Here is a 19492-nt window from a genome sequence, read left to right as displayed (position 1 = left end):
ATGATCTCAGGGTCCTGGGATCGAGTCCCGCATCGGTCTCTCTGCTCAGCAGGGAGCCTGCTTCCTTCTCTCTCTCTCTGCCTGCCTCTCAGTGTACTTGTAATTTCTCTCTGTCAAATAAATAAATAAAATCTTTTAATAAATAAATAAATAAATAAAAAATACCGAGACAAAGAATAATGGCAATACAGTGTTTCAAAATCTTTGGGACACAGAAAAAGCAATTCTAAGATGGAAATTTATAGCGATACAGGTATACCTCAAGAAACAAGAAAAATAACACAATCTAACCTTACAACTAAAGGAACTAGAAAAAGAACAAACAAGCCCAAAGTTAGCAGAAGGAATGAAGATCAGAGTGGAAATAAATGAAATAGAGACCAAAAACAAAAAACACGAACCCAACAACAAAAGACCAATGAATCCAAGAAGTGGTTCTTGAAAAAACTGACAAACCTTTAGCTGCACTAAAGAAAAAAGAGGACTCAAATAGATAAAATCAGACATGAAGGAGAAGTTACAATTGTAACTTCTTACAAAGAATTGTAAAAGACTACTGCAAAAAAACTATATGCCAACAAACTGGACAATCTAGAAGAAATGGACAAATTACTAGGCACATAAAATATTCCAAAACTGAATCAAGGACAGGAAATCTGGACAGAATGGTTACTAGTAATGAGATTGAATGAGTAACCCAAAACCTTGCAACAAACAAAAGTCCAGGGCCTGATCGCTTCACAGGTAAAGCCAAACATTTAAAAAGAGTTAAATTAAAGAGTTAAACACCTATCCTTTTCCATTACTGCAAAAAACTGAAGAGGAAAGAATGCTTCCAAATTCTGTAAGGCCAGCATTACTCTGAAACCAAAACCAGATAAAGATACACACTATAAGGGGGAAAATGCTAATTATAAGCCAATGATATCCCTGATGAACACCAGTGCAAAACTCCTCAACAAAATATTAGCAAGCCAAATTCAATAAAAACATTTAAAGGATTACTCACCGAATTATTCCAGGGATGCAAGGATAGTTGAGTATCTGCAAATCAACCCATGTGATCCACTACATTAACAAAATGAAGGATTAAAAATCATGATCATCTCATGAGATTAAAAAAAAAAAAAAATTCTGACAAAATTCACCTATTCGTGATAACAACTCAACACAGGGGGCGTGGAGGGAACATAATTCATCATAATTAAAGCCCAAACCCACAACTAACATCATACCCAATATCAAAAAGCTGAAGGCTTTTCCTCTAAGATCAGACACGGGACAAGAATGTTTGCTCTCGGGGCGCCTGGGTGGCTCAGTGGGTTAAGCCGCTGCCTTCGGCTCAGGTCATGATCCCAGGGTCCTGGGATCGAGCCCCGCATCGGGCTCTCTGCTCGGCAGGGAGCCTGCTTCCTCCTCTCTCTCTGCCTGCCTCTCTGCCTGCTTGTCATCTCTCTCTGTCAAATACATAAATAAAATCTTTAAAAAAAAAAAAAAAAAAAAAAAAAAAAAAAAAAAAAGAATGTTTGCTCTCTGTTTCTTCACATAGCACAGGGGGCTGAGCCAGAACAATCATGTAAGAAAAAGAAAAGGCATCCAAACTGGTAAAGTAGTAAAACCGTCACTATTAGCAGATGACAAGATTTGTGCAAGTCTGCTGGCAGTTTCAGATGATTACAGGTCCCCTCCCACAGCAGACGTGCAGAAATCTTGCTATATAAACTAGGGGCGCCTGGGTGGCTCAGTGGGTTAAGCCTCTGCCTTCGGCTCAGGTCATGATCTCAGGGTCCTGGGATCGAGCCCCGCATTGGGTTCTCTGCTCAGCGGGGAGTCTGCTTCCCTCTCTCTCTGTCTGCCTCTCTGCCTGCTTGTGATCTCTCTGTCAAATGGATAAAATCCTGAAAAAAATAAAACAAAACCTCTAAAGACCAAAAACAAACCCCCCCCCAAATCCCAAAATTCACCATAATAAATGAATTCAGTATAAGTTGCAGGATACAAAAATTAATACATCTGCTTCATTTTTATATGCCAATAATAAATTAGCAGGAGGAAAAAGTTTTAAAAACACTGTTTACAACCACATTAAAAAGGGTAAAACAGGACAAAGCAGACTCTCCACAGCTAAACGTAGAGAAGAGACCACACTGAAGAGGGTAGGAAAAGTTGAGACACAGCTGGGAGGTAAAATGACTACAGGACTATCCACGTGAGGGAGGGCTGCCCACGGGCCTGGACAGGGTCAAGAAACAGACCCTCACCCCAGGCACCCCAGGCATGAGGAGCCCACCCAGGAAAGATGAATCCCCATAACATTTAGCTTTGAAAAGCAGAGGGGCATAATTTCACTAGTTCTTACAGTCAATGCAGCTTGACACCTGGAACTTTAAAAATCAGAGGGCTCAGCTCTGGGAGAGCCAGGATAATAGAAAACTGATTCTATCCTTAAGCAGACTGTACAATAAACAGCCCCATGGAGATAAAACATAGAAGTAGCAGTTTGAAAAATGCCTGGGTATCCAAGAGTGAGATTGATTTACTAATATTAGAGTATGTTCTGCAGAGGCAAGGCTCCTTGGGACACTTCTCCAAGGACAAAGGAGCTGGTGAGTGCCATTTCCCTGCCCTGTGCCAAGACAGACACCCACAGGAACCAGCAGAGCACGCTTTCCAAGCTAGCTTGATAGCACTGCGCACCCCAACTCGCACGTCTGTGGATCTGCCCAATCCAACCCAGCAGTCTCGGCAGGAGCTGTAGGTGGCTGCAGGTCCCCTCCAATAGCAACCTACAGCACAAACCCTGCTACAACCAGGCACCCCTGGATTCTATGGACTTTCTCCCTCCAATGCATCCTTGGCCAGAGCCCAAAAGCTCAGGCCTCAACACAAGGAAAGTGCCCAGTAGTTGAGTGCTACTGCATCTGTGGCAAACACTTGGTCTGACTCAACTCAAGCCCAAGGTGGCCCCAGATTGACCCACTAACACAGGGACCAAACCGTGCCCACAATAGGCAAAGGGCCACTGCAGACAGCTTATGGCAAAAGCGGTTCAGCCACAGTAACAGGGCACTCACAACACACACAGTAAACACCCCAGAAACAGCAGGTTCTGGCAAACAGGATACTGCATGCCACTACAGGACCTCTTCTTCGTAAGCCACCACTTTCACGAATAGGGGAGGCAGCTGACCTTCCTAACAGAAACAGACACAGAGTTAGACAAAATGAAGAGATAAAGGAATATCACAAATGAAAGAACAAGACAAAATCGAAACAAGGGAGCTAAACAGAATAGAAACAAGTAATATATATGTCTGATAAAAAATTTAAAGTAATAGTCATAAATATACCCACTGGACTGCAGAAAAGAGTGGAGGACCTCAGATCCTTTGACAAAGAGACAGAAAACCTAAGAACCAATCAGAGATAACTCAATAAATGAAATTCATACTATACTAGATGGAATAAATAGTAGATTAGAGGAAGCAGAAGAATGATCAATGACTAGAGGACAGAGTAATAGAAAGCAATCGAATTAAACAGGAAGGAGAAAAAAATGAAAACAGACTTAGGGAACTCAGCAATACTATCAGCATAACAACAATTTGCATTATAGGATCCCAGAAGGAGAAGAAAGAGAAAAGGGGGCAGAAAGTTTAAAAAATAAGAGCTTAGTAGTTCCCAAATCTGGCTAAGGAAACAGAAATCCAGATCTGAGCACAGAGCCCCCATCAAAATCAACCCAAGGAGGTCCACTCCAAGACACATTCTTAGTAATTAAAATGGCAAACAGCAGTAATAGAGAATTTTAAAAGCTACAAGGGAAAACAGTTACATACAAGTGAAACCCTGTAAGGCAATCAGGTGATTTTTCAGCAGAAATGTTTGCGGGCCAGAAGGGAGTGGCACAATATATTCAAAGTGTATTCAAAGTGCTGAAAGGAAAAAACCTGCCACCAAGAATATCCAATCCAACAAGGGTATCATTCAGAATAAGAGAGAAAGTGTTTCCCAGACAAATAAAAGTTAAATTCATGACCACGAAACCAGCTGTACAAGAATGTTAAAGGGGACTCTGAGTAGAAAGGAGAGACTGTAAAGAGGAGGAAGAAAAGCAGAAAGCACAATAGTAGAAAAATTAAGTATATCTATAAAAATCAGTCAAGGGTTTCACAAAATAAAAGGATGTAAAGTATGACACCATATACTTTAAATGGCGGGGGGGGGGGGTAAAGAACAGATTCAAATTTAAGGGACCATCAACTTAATATAGACTGATGTATACATGTTATTTACAAACCTAATGGTAACCACAAATCAAAAATCAGTAACAGACATGCAAAAAGAAAGAGAAAGGAGTTCAAGTCTACCACTGAAGAAAGCCAGCAAACAGTGAGAAAAGAGAGCAAAAGGAACAGAACTACTTAACAACCATAAAACAAGCAACAAAATGGCAATACATACATACCTATCAGTAATTACTTTGAATGTAAGCAGCCCAACTGTCCATCAATAGATGAATGGATAAAGAATATGTGACACGTACACACTTGAATATTACTCAGCCATAAAAAGAAAATCTTGCCATTTGCAACACGGATCTAGAGAGTGTAAGTGAAAAAAGTCCGAGAAAGACAAATACCATATGATGTGGAATTTAAGAAAACAAATGAACAAAGAAAAAAGAGACAACCCAAAAAACAGACTTTTTAAAAAAGATTTTATTTATTTATTTGACAGACAGAGATCACAAGTAGGCAGAGAGGCAGGCAGAGAGAGAGGAGGAAGCAGGCTCCCTGCCGAGCAGAGAGCCCAATGCGGGGCTCGATCCCAGGACTCTGGGATCATGACCTGAGCTAAAGGCAGAGGCTTTAACCCACTGAGCCACCCAAGCGCCCAAAAAACAGACTCTTAACTAAGAGAACTGATGGTTACCAGAGGGCAGATGGGTAGGGTGGGTGAGGGGTGGGTAAAAATAGATGAAGACTGCTTATTATGATGAGCAGTCAGTAATGTACAGAATTAGTGAATCACTGTATTACGCACCTGAACTAGTATTATACCGCATATTAACTACAGTGGAATACATACATACCTAAGAATAAATTTAACCAAGGCGGTGAAAGAACTATACTGAAAATTGTAAGACACTGATGAAAGAAACAAGGTCACATAAATAAATGGAAAGATATACCATGCTCATGGACTGGAAGAGTACTGTTAAAAATGTCCATACTACCCAAAGCAATCTACAGGTTCAGTGTAATCCCTATTAAAATACTTATGGCATTTTCCACAGAACTGGACAAACAATCCTAAAATTTGTATGGAACCACGAAAGGCCCTGAATACCAAAGCAATCTTAGGACAGGAAAAACAAAGCTGGAGGTTGCACAATTCCAGATTTCAAACTACACTACAAAGCAATAGTAATCAAAACAGAACAGTACTGGCACAAAGACACATAGATCAACAGAAGAGAACAGAGAGCCCAGAAATAAACCCACAGTTATATGGTTAATTACTCTATGACAACAGATCCAAGGATCTAACAATAGGGAGATAGACAGTCTCCTCAATAAGTGGTGCTGGGGAAAATGGACAGGTACATCAAAAGAATGAAACTGTACCACTTTCTTACACCACATACAAAAATATATTCAGGGCATCTGGGTGGCTCAGTTGGTTATGCAACTGCCTTCAGCTCAGGTCATGATCCTGGAGTCCCGGGATTGAGCCCCACACTGGGACTGCTCAGCGGGGAGTCTACTTCTCCCTCTGACCTCTCCCCTCTCATGCTCTCTCTCTCTCTCAAACAAATAAAGTAAAAGAAATCTTTAAAGATTTGATTTATTTATTTATTTATTTGTCAGAGAGTGAGCACACACGCAGGCAGAGTGGCAGGCAGAGGCAGAGAGAGAAGCAGGCTCCCCACTGAGCAAGGAGCCTGATGCAGGACTCGATCCCAACACCTTGGAATCATGACCTGACCTGATGCCACCCAGTCCCAAAAGTAAAATAAATCCTAAAAACAAAAAATTCAAAATGGATTCAAGGCTTAAATGTAAGACCTGAAACCATAAAAAACTCCTGGAAGAAAACCTAGGCAGTAAATGCTTAGACAATGGTCTTAACATAGATTTCTGGATCTATCTCCTCAGGCAAGGGCAACATGAGCAAAACTAAATAACTGGACTATCAAAAAGCTTTTGCACAGCAAAGGAAATTATCAATGAAACAAAAAAGCAGACTACTAAAAGGGAAAAGATATATGTAAATATTTGATAAGGAGTTAATACCCAAAACATATAAAAAATGCAAAAATCTCATACAACTAAACACCAAAATCTCTCAAATAATTCAATTGAAAATGGGCAGAGGACTTGAGCAGGCATTTTTTCCAAAGACATACAGATGACCAAAAGATGAAAAGATGCTCGACATCACTCATCACCAGGGAAATGCAAATGATAATTACAGTGAGACATCACCTCACACCTGTCAGACTGACTATAATCAAAGACAAGAAATAACAAATGTTGTGGAGGGTGTGGAGAAAAGGGAACCTCCATGCACTGTTGGTGGGAATGTAAACTGGTGCAGCTACTGTAGAAAACAGTACAGAGGTTCCTCAAGAAATTAAAAATAGAAATACCATATGATCCACTTCTGGGTGTTTACCCAAAGAAACCAAAAACACGGATTCAAAAAAATATATACAACGTTATGTTTATCCCTGCATTATTTACAATGATAGCCAAGATAAAGATACATGCTACATGTCCACTGATAATATGGTGTGGGGACACACACAACACACAGGAATATTACTCAGCCATAAAAAAGAACAAAATCTTGCCTTTCCCAACTACATGGATACACTACAAGCTTATGGTACGTGAAATAAGTTGGAAAAAGACAAATACCATATAATTTCATATAATTTGATTGTAAAGAAACAAATGAACAAACAAAAACAAACAGACTCAAAAATCAGAGAAGATTCTGGTGGTTGCCAGAGGGCAGGGAGGTGGGAAGAAGAGGGAAATAGGCAAAGGGGATTAAGAGATACAAACTTCCAGTTATAAAATAAGTAAATCACAGGGATATAAGTAAGCAGAGGAAATACAATCAGTAATATTTTAATAACTTTGTACAGTGAAAGACGGTAATTATACTTTCTGTGGTAGGCATTTTTTAATGCATATAAAACATCAAATGACTATGTTGTACACATAAAACTAATAATATGTATGCCAAATACTATTAAAAATAAATTTTAAAAACACACAGTGGTGGATTAGAGAAAGTGAGGTCAAATCTGCAACTCCCTCTGTGGCTTCAGTGGAAAGTATTCTATAACTGAATAAACCTCCCAAAGGAATGTTTATGTTCATGACTGTTCATTTAATTACTTCTGACTCTCTTCATCCAGAAGAGAACTTGTCTAAACATACTGTTCTGTTCGCTCTGCAGCCATAATTCTAAACTGCATGTGATTCTTTTTTTTTTTTTTACCACCAGATTTTTGGAATCTGGAATCTGATTCTTGTATTACTGCTGATGAGCTTCCACTGACATTTTATTTTCAATCAGTAAAAGCATTAATATTGATTGGTGGTGATTCACAGCCTGGAAGTCTGCGCTCAGGAAAATGCACCCATTTAATCCAAGTTGTGGATTTGGAAGGTATAAAATGGACATAAATTACATATCCTCTCTACCCTGTGAAATATAGGATCATAGTTCACACAATCTCAGTAAAAGCGGCTAAAATAATTTAAAAAATAAATTTATATTGAACTCTTATTTTTACTGAACAGTTTAGGACCAAAGAATATGATACGGATTTCTTGGCCAACAGAACTGTGAATTACTCCACCCCCTGGGCCCCAGCCTGAGAAAAGAGCCAACATTAAAAAACAGTGGATACTGGGGCGCCTGGGTGGCTCAGTGGGTTAAGCCGCTGCCTTCGGCTCAGGTCATGATCTCAGGGTCCTGGGATCGAGTCCCGCATCGGGCTCTCTGCTCAGCAGGGAGCCTGCTTCCTCCTCTCTCTCTCTCTCTGCCTGCCTCTCTGCCTACTTGTGATCTCTCTGTCAAATAAATAAATAAAATCTTTAAAAAAAAAAAAAAAAAAAACAGTGGATACTGAAGAATAACCCTTTTGCTCCCCTTTACTGGACAAAACATACAGAAATTCAGAAAACATGGTGGTATTGCTCAAATATTACCAAATGACCTTTATTTCACAAAATTATTTCCATTAAAATGATCTCAAATACCACTGTTAACTATATGATACCGTTTAAATGAAACACAATTGGCAAATTCACAAATAACCTGCTTTAAGTCCTTTTTTCTACTCTGAGGTTGTTCTTACCGGACAGTGTTCATTCCCAAGCCTGAGTAACGTAATGTTCTTAAATTGACATGAATTTGGACTTTCGTATTAGGTTGAATATTCATTACACCAAAGGCGCTTCAGAACCATCTGTCACCAGGCCCAGGCAAAAGCTCAAATTTTCTATGATCTTTCGTGGTTTTCCTCAGCCCATTACTGAATCAATTAGCCAGTCTCTGAAAATCACAGCCTACAGGGGATGAAGTCTACTGTTATTACAAAGGACAACAGAAAAATAAAAATTCAAAAAATTTTAGGAAATAAGGTTAAAAAAAAATGAAGAAAAGTTCTGCATGAGACCTATACAACTTTTCTATTGCTGCTTTAACAAATTACCACAAACTTAGTGGCTTACACCAATACAATTCTTTCACTTTGCAGATCTATTTGTTCCAACTCCAACAGGTCTTAGGGGACTTTCCCTCAGAGTGAAGGTGTGGGCACAGCTTTGTTCCTTCTGGAGGCTCTGCGGAAGAATGTTTTCTTGACTTTTCTAGCTTCTAGAGGGCAGCTGCATACCTTGGCTTGTGGCCCCTTCCTCTATCTTAAAACCAGCAACAGCTTGTTGAGTTTTTTTTTTTTAATATTATATTTATTTATTTGACACGGAGAGATCACAAGTAGGCAGAGAGGCAGGCAGAGTGAGAGTGAGAGAGAGAGGGAGGAGGAAGCAGGCTCCCTGCTGAGAGCCTGACTCGGGACTCGATCCCAGGACCCTGAGATCATGATCTGAGCCAAAGTCAGAGGCTTAACCCACTGAGCCACCCAGGTGCCCCTGGTTGAGTTGTTCTTACAAGTCTCTTCCATATTTCTGCCTCCCTCTTCTATGGTTAAGGACCTGTTATGATTAAACTGGGTCCAATCAGACAATCCAGGATAATCTTATTTTAAGGTCAACTGACTGGCAACTGTTAATTCCATCCGCTACCCTCAACTCCTTTTTGTTTTGTGTCCTAATACTCCTAAGTTCTCATGACTGGGACATGGACATCTGGGGTGGGGGTGCACAAACCTGAATAATTCTGTTTGTAGAGCTGAATACACAATTTCTTTTAGAGGAGAACTTTGTCTACCTAGCAAACACTTTTGATGGGCCAGTCTAGATATGGAAAGCAAGCCTCGGGGCAGGGCCTAGTGGGCTAATAAGGCAGAAACAGCAGCACTCCCTGCACAGACGCAATCAGGAAATCATGAGGTTTCAGCGACGGCTGGATAAGGACAACTGTAAGGAGGGAAGGACCCTGCCACAGGGAAGGAGGGTGGGTCAAGTGAGAAAGCCAAGGGAGAAATGAGAAAAGGGCTGTTAAATATTCAACCAAGACCCTGACTGTGCTATATGCCAAGACTTCTCCTGCCCCAATTCTGAGTAAAAGTCCCCAAACCTCCTCTTGCAGTGGAGACATGGTATGTTCCACAGAGTCAAGACATCAAGAACATAGGAGATGACACACAAAAAAAAAACCCTTGCAGATTGATGGCATTGGACATGGGACAAAGGGGCAGAGGTGGCACAAGCCAATGTTGTTTACTGTACAAAGGCGAGGGCCCAGCTAACACAGGAAGCTCAGAGTGAAACTCCTCCCAGAACTGCGGGACTGCTACAGGACAGAAACCCGCTCTCTGAGAAATGGCATCTCTGCCAAGACTAAGTCCATTTTGAGGTCATTGGAGATCCTGCTGTCTTAGCTGTTCCACCTGCACTGGCCAGACCCTGCTTCAGAAACAAACTATCATAAACCTTCCCCTGGGCCAGTGGAATACTTCAGCCAATGGTGACACATTAAGTTTAAAACTCAAAACCCATTACACAAGACTACATATACTAAATGACAGGAGGAGAAAGGCCTGACCATCACATGCTAATGAGAACTATCACTATGGGGACAAGACAGTGGACAAATGATCAGCGACTCTCCAGAGTCACCCAAGAGATGGCAGAGCACAATCCTTCCTGACAAGCCAAGGCAGGCCCAAGCTGTAGTGTGAGCTCTTGGCAAGTTAAAAACAATTAGAGAAGCAGTCAGTACAGTGAGTGAATTCCTGAAGTGTTGATCAAGGCCAGGAGAGATTTATTCTCCTGTGAAAAGAGGAGGTGCTCCGAAGCAGCTAAATCAAAGGCAGAACCTTACCTTCCCGGCATTTAGATGGCCTCTTTCATTATGTATCTCAACTCAAGGTTGAGTCCATCAAAGGCCCAGTTCACATTCTAAGCGAAGTGGCCCCTCCTGAAACATGACTCCTGACCTGGCCAATGCTTACTTGCGCCCAGGCAGGCCTGCCTCACCTCTGCCCAGTGGGACAGTAGTGGACTCCATGTTTGTCCCACCACCAGCGTCGGCTCCTCACTCCTCCTTTATGACTGGCTTGAGGAGAATCTTCCTCCACATGCCAGGGGCTGGCTCAGAAATGGGCATATGACCCACGGCTAAGCAATGAGTTATGATGAAAGGTCTTCTGGAACTTTCCTTGAACCACAAGGTTTTTCTTCTTCCTCTGGCAAGTTCTAGTATCTTGATATTGTGCCTACAATTGCTATGGCCATTCTTTCAAGCAGCCCGATGAAACCAACAGGGTGGATGGAGCAGAGAGAAAAAGAATGTTTCTCTGTTAAGTTGCTGTATCAGTCCCCTACACATCAGGATTTCCTGCCCAGTGACAGACTGAATATCCTGCTGTTTAGTTAGGCCTGCCTGAGCTGGGACGTCTGTCTATAGGAGGCATTCAGGCCAAGCGATGTGAAAACGTCCTACTCAGAACCTGTATTTTCAGATGGAAACTGCTAGGTGAGTGAAGAAGGTGGCCATTTGTCACTCAGGTCATTGTACCTGGAGCTCTGTGAAGCTGGTTGTAGAGTCCAGATACGGTAACAGTGTCATGATGAGGCAACTTCCTGCATCGTGCCCGCACATTCAGGCCTGCCGGCATTAGACCTCCACCACACAAGTCACCTAGGACTCTCTTCCTTGTGGTCACAAAGATTCTAATAAACATATCCCTGGGAATTCACCGTTGGTTCACTAAGACTAACAGTCTCTCTAAAATGCTAAAATTGTTAGAATTCAGTTAAAGCATGAAGGTTAAATCCAAGCTCAACACTGAGGATGGAAGTCAGGAGAACCAGAAAAGGCAACATTGGTTTAGAAACACATTTCCCAAATGGAGAGAAAGCTCAGCCACATCTGCCTGTGGCCATTCAGACCTCTTTGCCTAAAGGTTCTCCAGGATGGGAAAAGAAAAAGAGCTTGCCCTTACCTGTTGACCATCAATTGTACTTCCTATTTGAGATTTAGACATCTAACAAAACCTCTGTCTCTTCAATCAAGAGACTTCATCCCCCATCAGTATTCCTGGTAAAATTCCCTAGACGACGACATTAGGAGTAGTGAATAGTGATACAGGACGTGGGATACAGAAGGCCAGCACTTGGCACTTACTGGTTGGGTGAACCGGGGCAATTTTATTACTTCATCCCCGAACCTCAGTTTCCTCATCGGTAAGATGGGGATAATAGCACCTAGTTAGTTCCTAATTACTAACTACATTAACGTGAGGGAAACACAGTAGTACGTACCTGGCACATACTAAGCACTCAGCAAATTTAGCTATTATTTATATATGTTGATGTCTTCACACAGGGATGGAATGCTTAATACACAAAATAGTAGGCGTTAATCACTCACATGTTTTCTTGGCTTCTGAAACACGAGCTCCCTGACCCCAGTTTGTCCAAGCACATGGGCAGAGTTTTCAACTTAATCTCTGCAGAGATTTGATCTGAGACAGTTGTCAGATGGCTTTCAACTGCATAACTGAACAGTAAAAGCAATTGTGGCAGTTTTGAAGGATAAGATAGTAGAGTTTAATCTTCAAACTTGATTGACTTGGAAGCATTCCTGTCAATATAAAAGATTTTGTCCGGGGTGGTGGAGAAGCCCAGGCCAGTGCCCCGCTTGTGCTTCCAGCTCATGGCCCGGTCGTAGTCCTGCTGCAGGTTCCGCTGCAGGGCGTCAGCTGCCTTCTTGCTGAGAGCCATGTTGGGCCTTCCGCCTGTGTTAGAGGGGCGGCTGAGCGAAGGGGTCCCGTTTTTAAAGCCACCCATCAGTTTGAGAAATTTTAGTTTCTGTTCCTCATTTTCAAAACTAGCAGTATCCCACTGGCCAAACTGAGTTCCCTGTGTTAAGAGAAAAAAAAGGTGGTTATTTTCCTGATTTCCAAAGTCCTGCCCTTTCGCCAACCCAGCCTCACCAGGGAGGATCCAGCTGATTAAATGCTGGCTATGTGCCAGGCACAGTGCTCATCAACACATCAATGGATTGTCCTGACTTCTAACAAGAGCCCTATGAGGAATATTGTCAGCATCCCCGTTTTACTGATAAGGAAGTGGAAGCCTACAGCCTAACTGGGGGCACAAGCCTCATTAATGACCCTGTTGGAATTCCATCTCAGGTCTGGTCTACACCATGGCCCACCACAGGAGCTGCCTGTCTGCTTTACTCCTCCCCTCACTCACAGCAAAGAGTACGGCACACCTCAGCTCACCTCCAACAATCTCACCTCCCAACACACCTCGACACACCTCCCAGCCCAGCTCACCTCACCTCACCAGCTGGCCGCCTGCTCTTCCCTCAGCCTAAGGTTTCTGACAGTTGGAAGGAGGCGGCTGCCAAGTGGGAATCTCAAATGCACATCTCTTCGCACAAGCACTGCATTTTACAGCAGGGAGTGGAGGCCCAGAGAGGTCAAGGGTCACATAGCTGAGTCCATGGCTGAGCCAGCCCAGGAACTCCAGGAACTCGGGGGCCCAATTCCTATACAGAGTACTCCACCACCTATCCATGAATCATCCACGTTCAAGAAAATGCAAGGCAGGACCTCAGAGGAGCTGCCTCAGAAAAGACCCCTGTTCTTCCCGGATCTGTGAGACAAGAAATACGACTCAAGAAAACAATGACTTAGAAGTCACACAGACCCAAGGATCAAGCCCAGCTGCGTGACCCTGGTCAAATTACTTAAACTCTGAGATTCAGTGTCCTCATCTATAAAATAAGAGTGTAATAACCCTCTCACAGGGCTTCAGCGAAGGACTGAATCAGATTTTACACCAACAACCCAGAGCACAATGTTTGGCAACCTTAAATCCTTGATAATTTGTCATTCTTCCCAACCCACCCCAATTGCTGACCTCCATACTGCCTGGGAACTTTCCACTTGCAAGCCAAATCCCAGCTTAGCACTTATTTCTAGGTCAGGTGTGGAAGAACAGTAAGAACCAGTCACTGGTACCCCTGCCCTGAATGAAGCAGTGAGAAATTCTTCCAGCTTCACTGTGGCCCAGATGAAGGCATAATTACAGCTTCCCGGTCCTACAATTTCTAGGATAAGAAACCAGCTCTGACAGTCCTGCCCTGGGTCTGAGCACAGGCTGACCAGTCACGGGTGAGCTAGCTCTTCAAGGGCTGCTGACCCATTCAAAGCGGACCCTCCTGCAGGGGTCCACAGCCAGTTCGAGTCCTCACCACATGCCTCAGCGTCAAGTGGCCTAGGTCCTGGGAGGCAATGCCACCTAAAGTGTACCCAGCAGATGCCACCCCTCTGCTCTAGGATCCTAGGTACAGCCTCTGAGGCCACAGGTTCTGAATGATGCTGCCCTGTTTCTGGTCTTCCTCAACTCAATGAGGGTTTCTATCAGCTCTGCTCCCCTCATGAGGCTGGGGAGAAAGGAGAGGATGCCCAGAAGGAAGAAACATAACAAAGTCCCTCTTCATGCTCCATCGGGCCAGAGTAGGAGTCTCATTTACAGGGTGTGGAAACTGAGGCTCAGAGAGAGGACACTGCTTGCCTCGAATCCACAACTAGAAAGTGGCAGAGCCAGAAACTGAAATCAGGTCTTTTGATCCAAATCAACTGTTCTTTCCTGTGTTCAACTATGAAGGCTTAGGAGAGTTCAGGAAGGCAAGGCTTCCCTGCCATATGGATCCTTCCTTCCCTCTCTCCCAAATCCAATCTATTAACAAGTCTGGCTGGATTATGAAGCTGGTTTCTTCTCTTTCTCTACCCTCTGCCACCATCCCAATCCTCAGGCCGGGAGGCTGAGCCTTCCAACCCCCTCCCCACTTACTCTACATAAAGACCCTCCAGCAGCTCCCACAACACTTGGAGCCCAGTGCGCACTCCCTACCATGGCCACCAAGGCCGGCCTGGTATGGCCCACCGCGCTGCCCACATCCCCGCTCATCCCTCTGACTTCAGTCTGACCAGCCTGACTTCCTGGTCATTGCGGTGCACGCTCTCCTGTCCCATCTCCTCAGGCCTGGTGTGGAAATCTCCCACTCCAACTGGACCTTGTAGGCAGCCCTGAGAGAGGCCTGCTACCACACTGCTCTCACCTCTGCCTCCTGCTCTGGTCCAAGCAGACCTTTGAGGTCACCATCCACTGCTGGAAAGTGCTTTTCACATGCCCTCAGTGACTAATGTGTGGGACATCCCACCTGTGCACAGCAGGAGACAAAGGTTCAGGCTGCTTATCTTGCTTCGCCAGCACTCCAAGAGAGGCGAGCACCCCTTTCAGAAGGAAGGGAGTTAGCTTAGGACAAGCTGTGCAGTGAAGAGAGCCGGCAGGCAGACTGGGACAGCCTCTGGGGCCTGGACTAACATGGTCTCCCATCACTCTGCTCTTCACGGTGCATGCTGAGGAAGGAGTTGTCAGGATGCCGGGGTATGCAACCAACCAGAGCCTGAACATCAAACTTACTGTCCACTTCCTTGGTTCAGAAGCTTCTGTTTTGCCTGACTCACGATCAATTTCTTCTTGCAAGGCCTTTCGCCTCACCTGAGGAAGAGAGAGGAAAGAAAGAGGGAAATGGGACAGAGTTGTTTTCCTCTGAGCTTAAAACCGAGCAGAGACAGGGCAGGAGGACAGGAGGGTGACAAGAGCGAGAGCAGCTTTCCTATGCTGCAAACTGGGGCAGGCATTTGTCAAAAGTGTCCCCTAAGTATCCCAAGGCTGCAATCGCTTGGCCTAAAATGGGCAGCCTCATTAAGCCTTGTTATGGATTAAGAATGAACTTTTAAGAATGAACCTTCCTATAAACTGAGCCTTATCCACCTTCAGCACTAGAACCATTTTTGTCCGTAATAGCCATACCGGGTAGAAACTTCCTAAAGCATATTGCCTGAAGCCCTGACGTCCTGTATAGAAGATATTGTAGTTAACTTTCGGGATAGCATTATTTTCTAGAAAGAGCACTGGAATCAGGCACAGGCTAGTTTGAATCTTAGCTCTGCCATTAACTTGTGTGGCTCTGGATCAGTCACTCAACCTTTGTGTACTTCAATCTATTTATCTGCAAATAGACAAGAAATATCAGCTACCCTGGAGGATAAATAGGAGAGAATATATATTTGGTCTTCATCCAGTTTCTGCACAGAGCTCCTAAACCCCTTGGGATTTCCTAAGTAAGGAAAGTAATCAAGGTATCTTTTGTTATGTTAATGAGGCAAATGCCAGAAAGTTCTTAAGAATGGGGGCTGGTGGCCAGCTGAATCAACCCTATGTTGACAGGGTTGGAACTTTCAGTCCCACCTCCAAGCCCCAAGGAGGGAGGAGGTGCAGAAGGGTGAATCAATCATGAAATGGCCAGTGATTTAATCAGTCATGCCTATATAATGAAGTCTCCATAAAACCCCCAAAAGAGGGGAGTGTTCAGAGAGCTTCTGAGTTGGTGAAAACATGGAGATCAGGGGACACTGGTATTCTTGGAGCGGGCAAGGAAGTTCAGTGCCGTTCCCCATACCTTGCCCTATGCATCACTACCATCCGGCTGTTCCTGATTTATACCCTTTTATTATAAACCAACAATCTAGTAAAAGGTTTCCCTGAGTTTTGTGAACTGCCCTAGCAAATTAGTAAAACCCAAGGAGGGGGTTATCAGAACCTCCCATCCCTAGCAGCCTGGTAAGTAAGAAGCACAGGTAACAATCCAGCCTGTAACAGGCCTCTGAACTGGGGCATGGGCAGGGAGCAGTCTAGTGGGACTGAGTCCTTACCTTGTGAGATTTGACACGATCTCCAGATATGCAGTGCCAGAATTGAGCTGAATGGCAGGACACCCAGCTGGTGGCCAAGAATTGCTGAAGTGGGAAACCCCCTACCCCACATTAAATTGTTGGGTGCAGAATGTAAGAACAGAATGCCTGGTCCACAGGAGGTATATCTTATACAATGTTGCCAGCATGGCTAGAAGCCACCATCAGTGGACTAATGACCCTGTTGTTTGATATAAAAGCTTTCAGGACCAATATCCCCAATGAATATAGATGCAAAAGTCCTCAGCAAAATGTTAGCAAACTGAATCCAGCATTACATTAAAAGGATCATTCACCATGATCAAGTAGGATTTATCTTAGGGATGCAAAGATGGTTTAATATCTGTAAATCAACTGAGGATAACAAAATGAATAAAAATTATATTCATCTCAGTACATGCAAAAAAAGCATTTGACAAAATTCATCACCAATTCATGGTAACTGTCAACAAAGTGGGTATAGAGGGAACATACCTCAACATAAGAAAGGCAATATATGAAAAACCCAGTTAGTATCATACTCAATGATGAAAAGCTGTAAGCTTTTCCTCTAAAATGAGAAAGAAAAAATATCTATCTTCATCACTTTTATTCAACACAGTACCTGAAGTCTCTGCCACAACAGTCAAAAAAGGAAGAAAGAAAGGGTTCCCAATTGGAAAGAAGTAAAACTGTCACTACTTGCAGATGACATAATACTCTATATAGAAAACCCTAAACACTCCACCAAAAACTGTTACAACTGATAAATGAACTCAGTAAAAGCTACAGGTTACAAAATCAATATACAGGAGTCTGTTGCATTTCTATACACTAATAGCAACCTATCAAAAAGAGAAATTAAGAAAACATCCCAGGGACACCAAGTTGCCTCAGCTGGTTAAGCGTCGGACTCTTGATTTCAGCTCAGGTCACGATCTCAGGATCATGAGATCTTCTGCTTAAGATTCTCTCTCCCCCTTTACCCACCTCCCCCGCCCCCACTGCCTCTCTCTTTAAAAAAAAAAAAAAAAGAAAGAAAGAAAGAGAAAAGAAAACACTCCCATCTACGACTGCATCAAAAAGAATAAAATGCTTGGGAATAAATTTAAGCAAGGAGGTGAAAATGGTATACTCTGAAAATTATAAGACACTAATGAAAGAAACTGAAGATCACATAAATAAATGGAAAGATAGGAGCGCCTGGGTGGCTCAGTGGGTTAAAGCCTCCGCCTTCAGCTCAGGTCATGATCCCAGGGTTCTGGGATCGAGCCCCGCATCAGGCTCCCTGCTCAGTGGGAAGCCTGCTTCTACCTTTCCCACTCCCCCTGCTTGTATTACCCTCTCTCACTATCTCTTGCTCTCTGTCAAATAAATAAAATCTTATTTAAAAGATATACCATGCTCATAGATCAGAAGAATACTGTTAAAATATCCATACTATCCTTGGGGCGCCTGGGTGGCTCAGTGGGTTAAGCCTCTGCCTTCAGCTCAGGTCATGATTCCAGGGTCCTGGGATCAAGCCCCACATTGGGCTCTCTGCTCTGCAGGGAGCCTGCTTCCTCCTCTCTCTCTCTGCCTGCCTCTCTGCCTGCTTGTGATCTCTGTCTGTCAAATAAATAAATAAGATCTAAAACAACAACAACAACAAAATATCCATACTATCCAAAGCAGTCTACAGGTTCAATGCAATCCCTATCAAATACCTACAGCACTTTGCATAGAACTGGAACAATCCTAAAATCTGTATGGAACCACAAAGACTCTGAATAGCCAAAGCAATCTTGAGAGAAAAAGCTAGGGTAAGCACAATCCCAGATTTCAAACCACACTACAAAGCAATTGTAATCAAAACAGAATGGTACTGGCACAAAAACAGATTAAGGGAAGAAAATACACAGACCAGAAAGAAACCCCACATTTATATGGTCAATTAATCTATGACAAAGGATTCAAGGATAGACAATGGGGGGAAACAGTCTCTTGAATAAATGATGTTGGGAAAACTGGACAGCTATATGAAAAGGATGGAATTGGTCCACTTGCTTATACCATACACAAAAATAAACTCAAAATGGATTCAAGACTTAAATGTGAGACTTGAAACCATAGGAGTCCTAAAAGAATCTGCTTTTCTCTCACTTTCTCCCCTCTCATGCTCTCTCTCTCAAATAAATAAAATCGTAAAACAACAACACACACCAAAAAAAAAAAAAAAAAAAAAAAGAAAGAAACAAAATATAGGCAGGGCACCTAGGGTTAAGTGTCTGCTTTCAGCTCAGGTCATGATCCCAGGGTCCTATGATGAAGCCCTGCATCAGGCTCCCTGCTCAGTGGGGAACCTGCTTCTCCCTCTCTTTCCCCCTGCTCATTCTCTCTCCCTCTCAAATAAATAAAATCTTAAAAAAAAAAAAGGAAAGAAAACATAGGTGATAAACACTTGGATATCAAGCTTAGCAATGTTTTTCTGGATTTGTCTCCTCAGGTGATGGTAATAAAAACAATTGGGATAATCAAACTAAAAAGCTTCTGCATAGCAAAGGAAACCATAAAATGAAATGGCAACTTACTGAATGGGAACATGATACAGGAGACCCTTGAACAAGTGGGGATGGGGGCACTGACTCCCTGCAGTTGAAAATCCACATATAACTTTTGACTCCCCCCAAATTTAACTATTAGTAGCCTGAAAGCCTTACCAATAATATAAACAGTTAACACAGATTTTGAATGTTATACTTATTATATACTGTACTCTTACCACAAGCTAAAGGTGTTAAGAAAATTGTAAAAAAGAAAAAATACATTTATAGTACTGTATCAAAAAAAACCCCATGTATTCACATACTTATGCAATTCAAATCCATGTTGTAAATGTATTCAACAAGGGGCTAATATCCAAAAAATATAAAGAACTCAAACAATACAAAAACAAAAAAATTTTAAAATGGGCAGAGGACCTGAAGAGACACTTGCCCAAAGAAGACATACAAAGGGCCAAGACACATCAACAGATGTTCAACA

General features: G+C 42.9%; 1 protein-coding gene across 7 annotated transcripts in view; it reads right to left on the bottom strand.

The window, feature by feature from the left end:
* Positions 1 to 19492, bottom strand: part of KNOP1 (lysine rich nucleolar protein 1) — a 46622-nt gene that overhangs the window by 15992 nt on the left and 11138 nt on the right. For 2 of the 7 annotated variants that reach the window (XM_059154302.1, XM_059154300.1), the window contains 2 exons: positions 15156 to 15233; positions 8218 to 12575 (listed from right to left, as the gene is read on the bottom strand). The exons of 3 other annotated variants lie outside the window; for them this stretch is intronic. In XM_059154302.1, coding sequence (XP_059010285.1) covers positions 12264 to 12575; positions 15156 to 15233 — 390 coding nt within the window. In that variant the 3' untranslated portion in view covers positions 8218 to 12263. Of the gene's footprint in view, positions 1 to 8217; positions 12576 to 15155; positions 15234 to 19492 lie in introns of those variants that run through there. 2 more of the 7 variants (XM_059154303.1, XM_059154304.1) reach the window with 1 other exon arrangement.

The sequence above is a fragment of the Mustela lutreola genome, chromosome 17, assembly GCF_030435805.1.
Source record: "Mustela lutreola isolate mMusLut2 chromosome 17, mMusLut2.pri, whole genome shotgun sequence".
Classification (NCBI taxonomy): domain Eukaryota; kingdom Metazoa; phylum Chordata; class Mammalia; order Carnivora; family Mustelidae; genus Mustela; species Mustela lutreola.
This window is presented reverse-complemented; position numbering and strand designations above follow the sequence as displayed.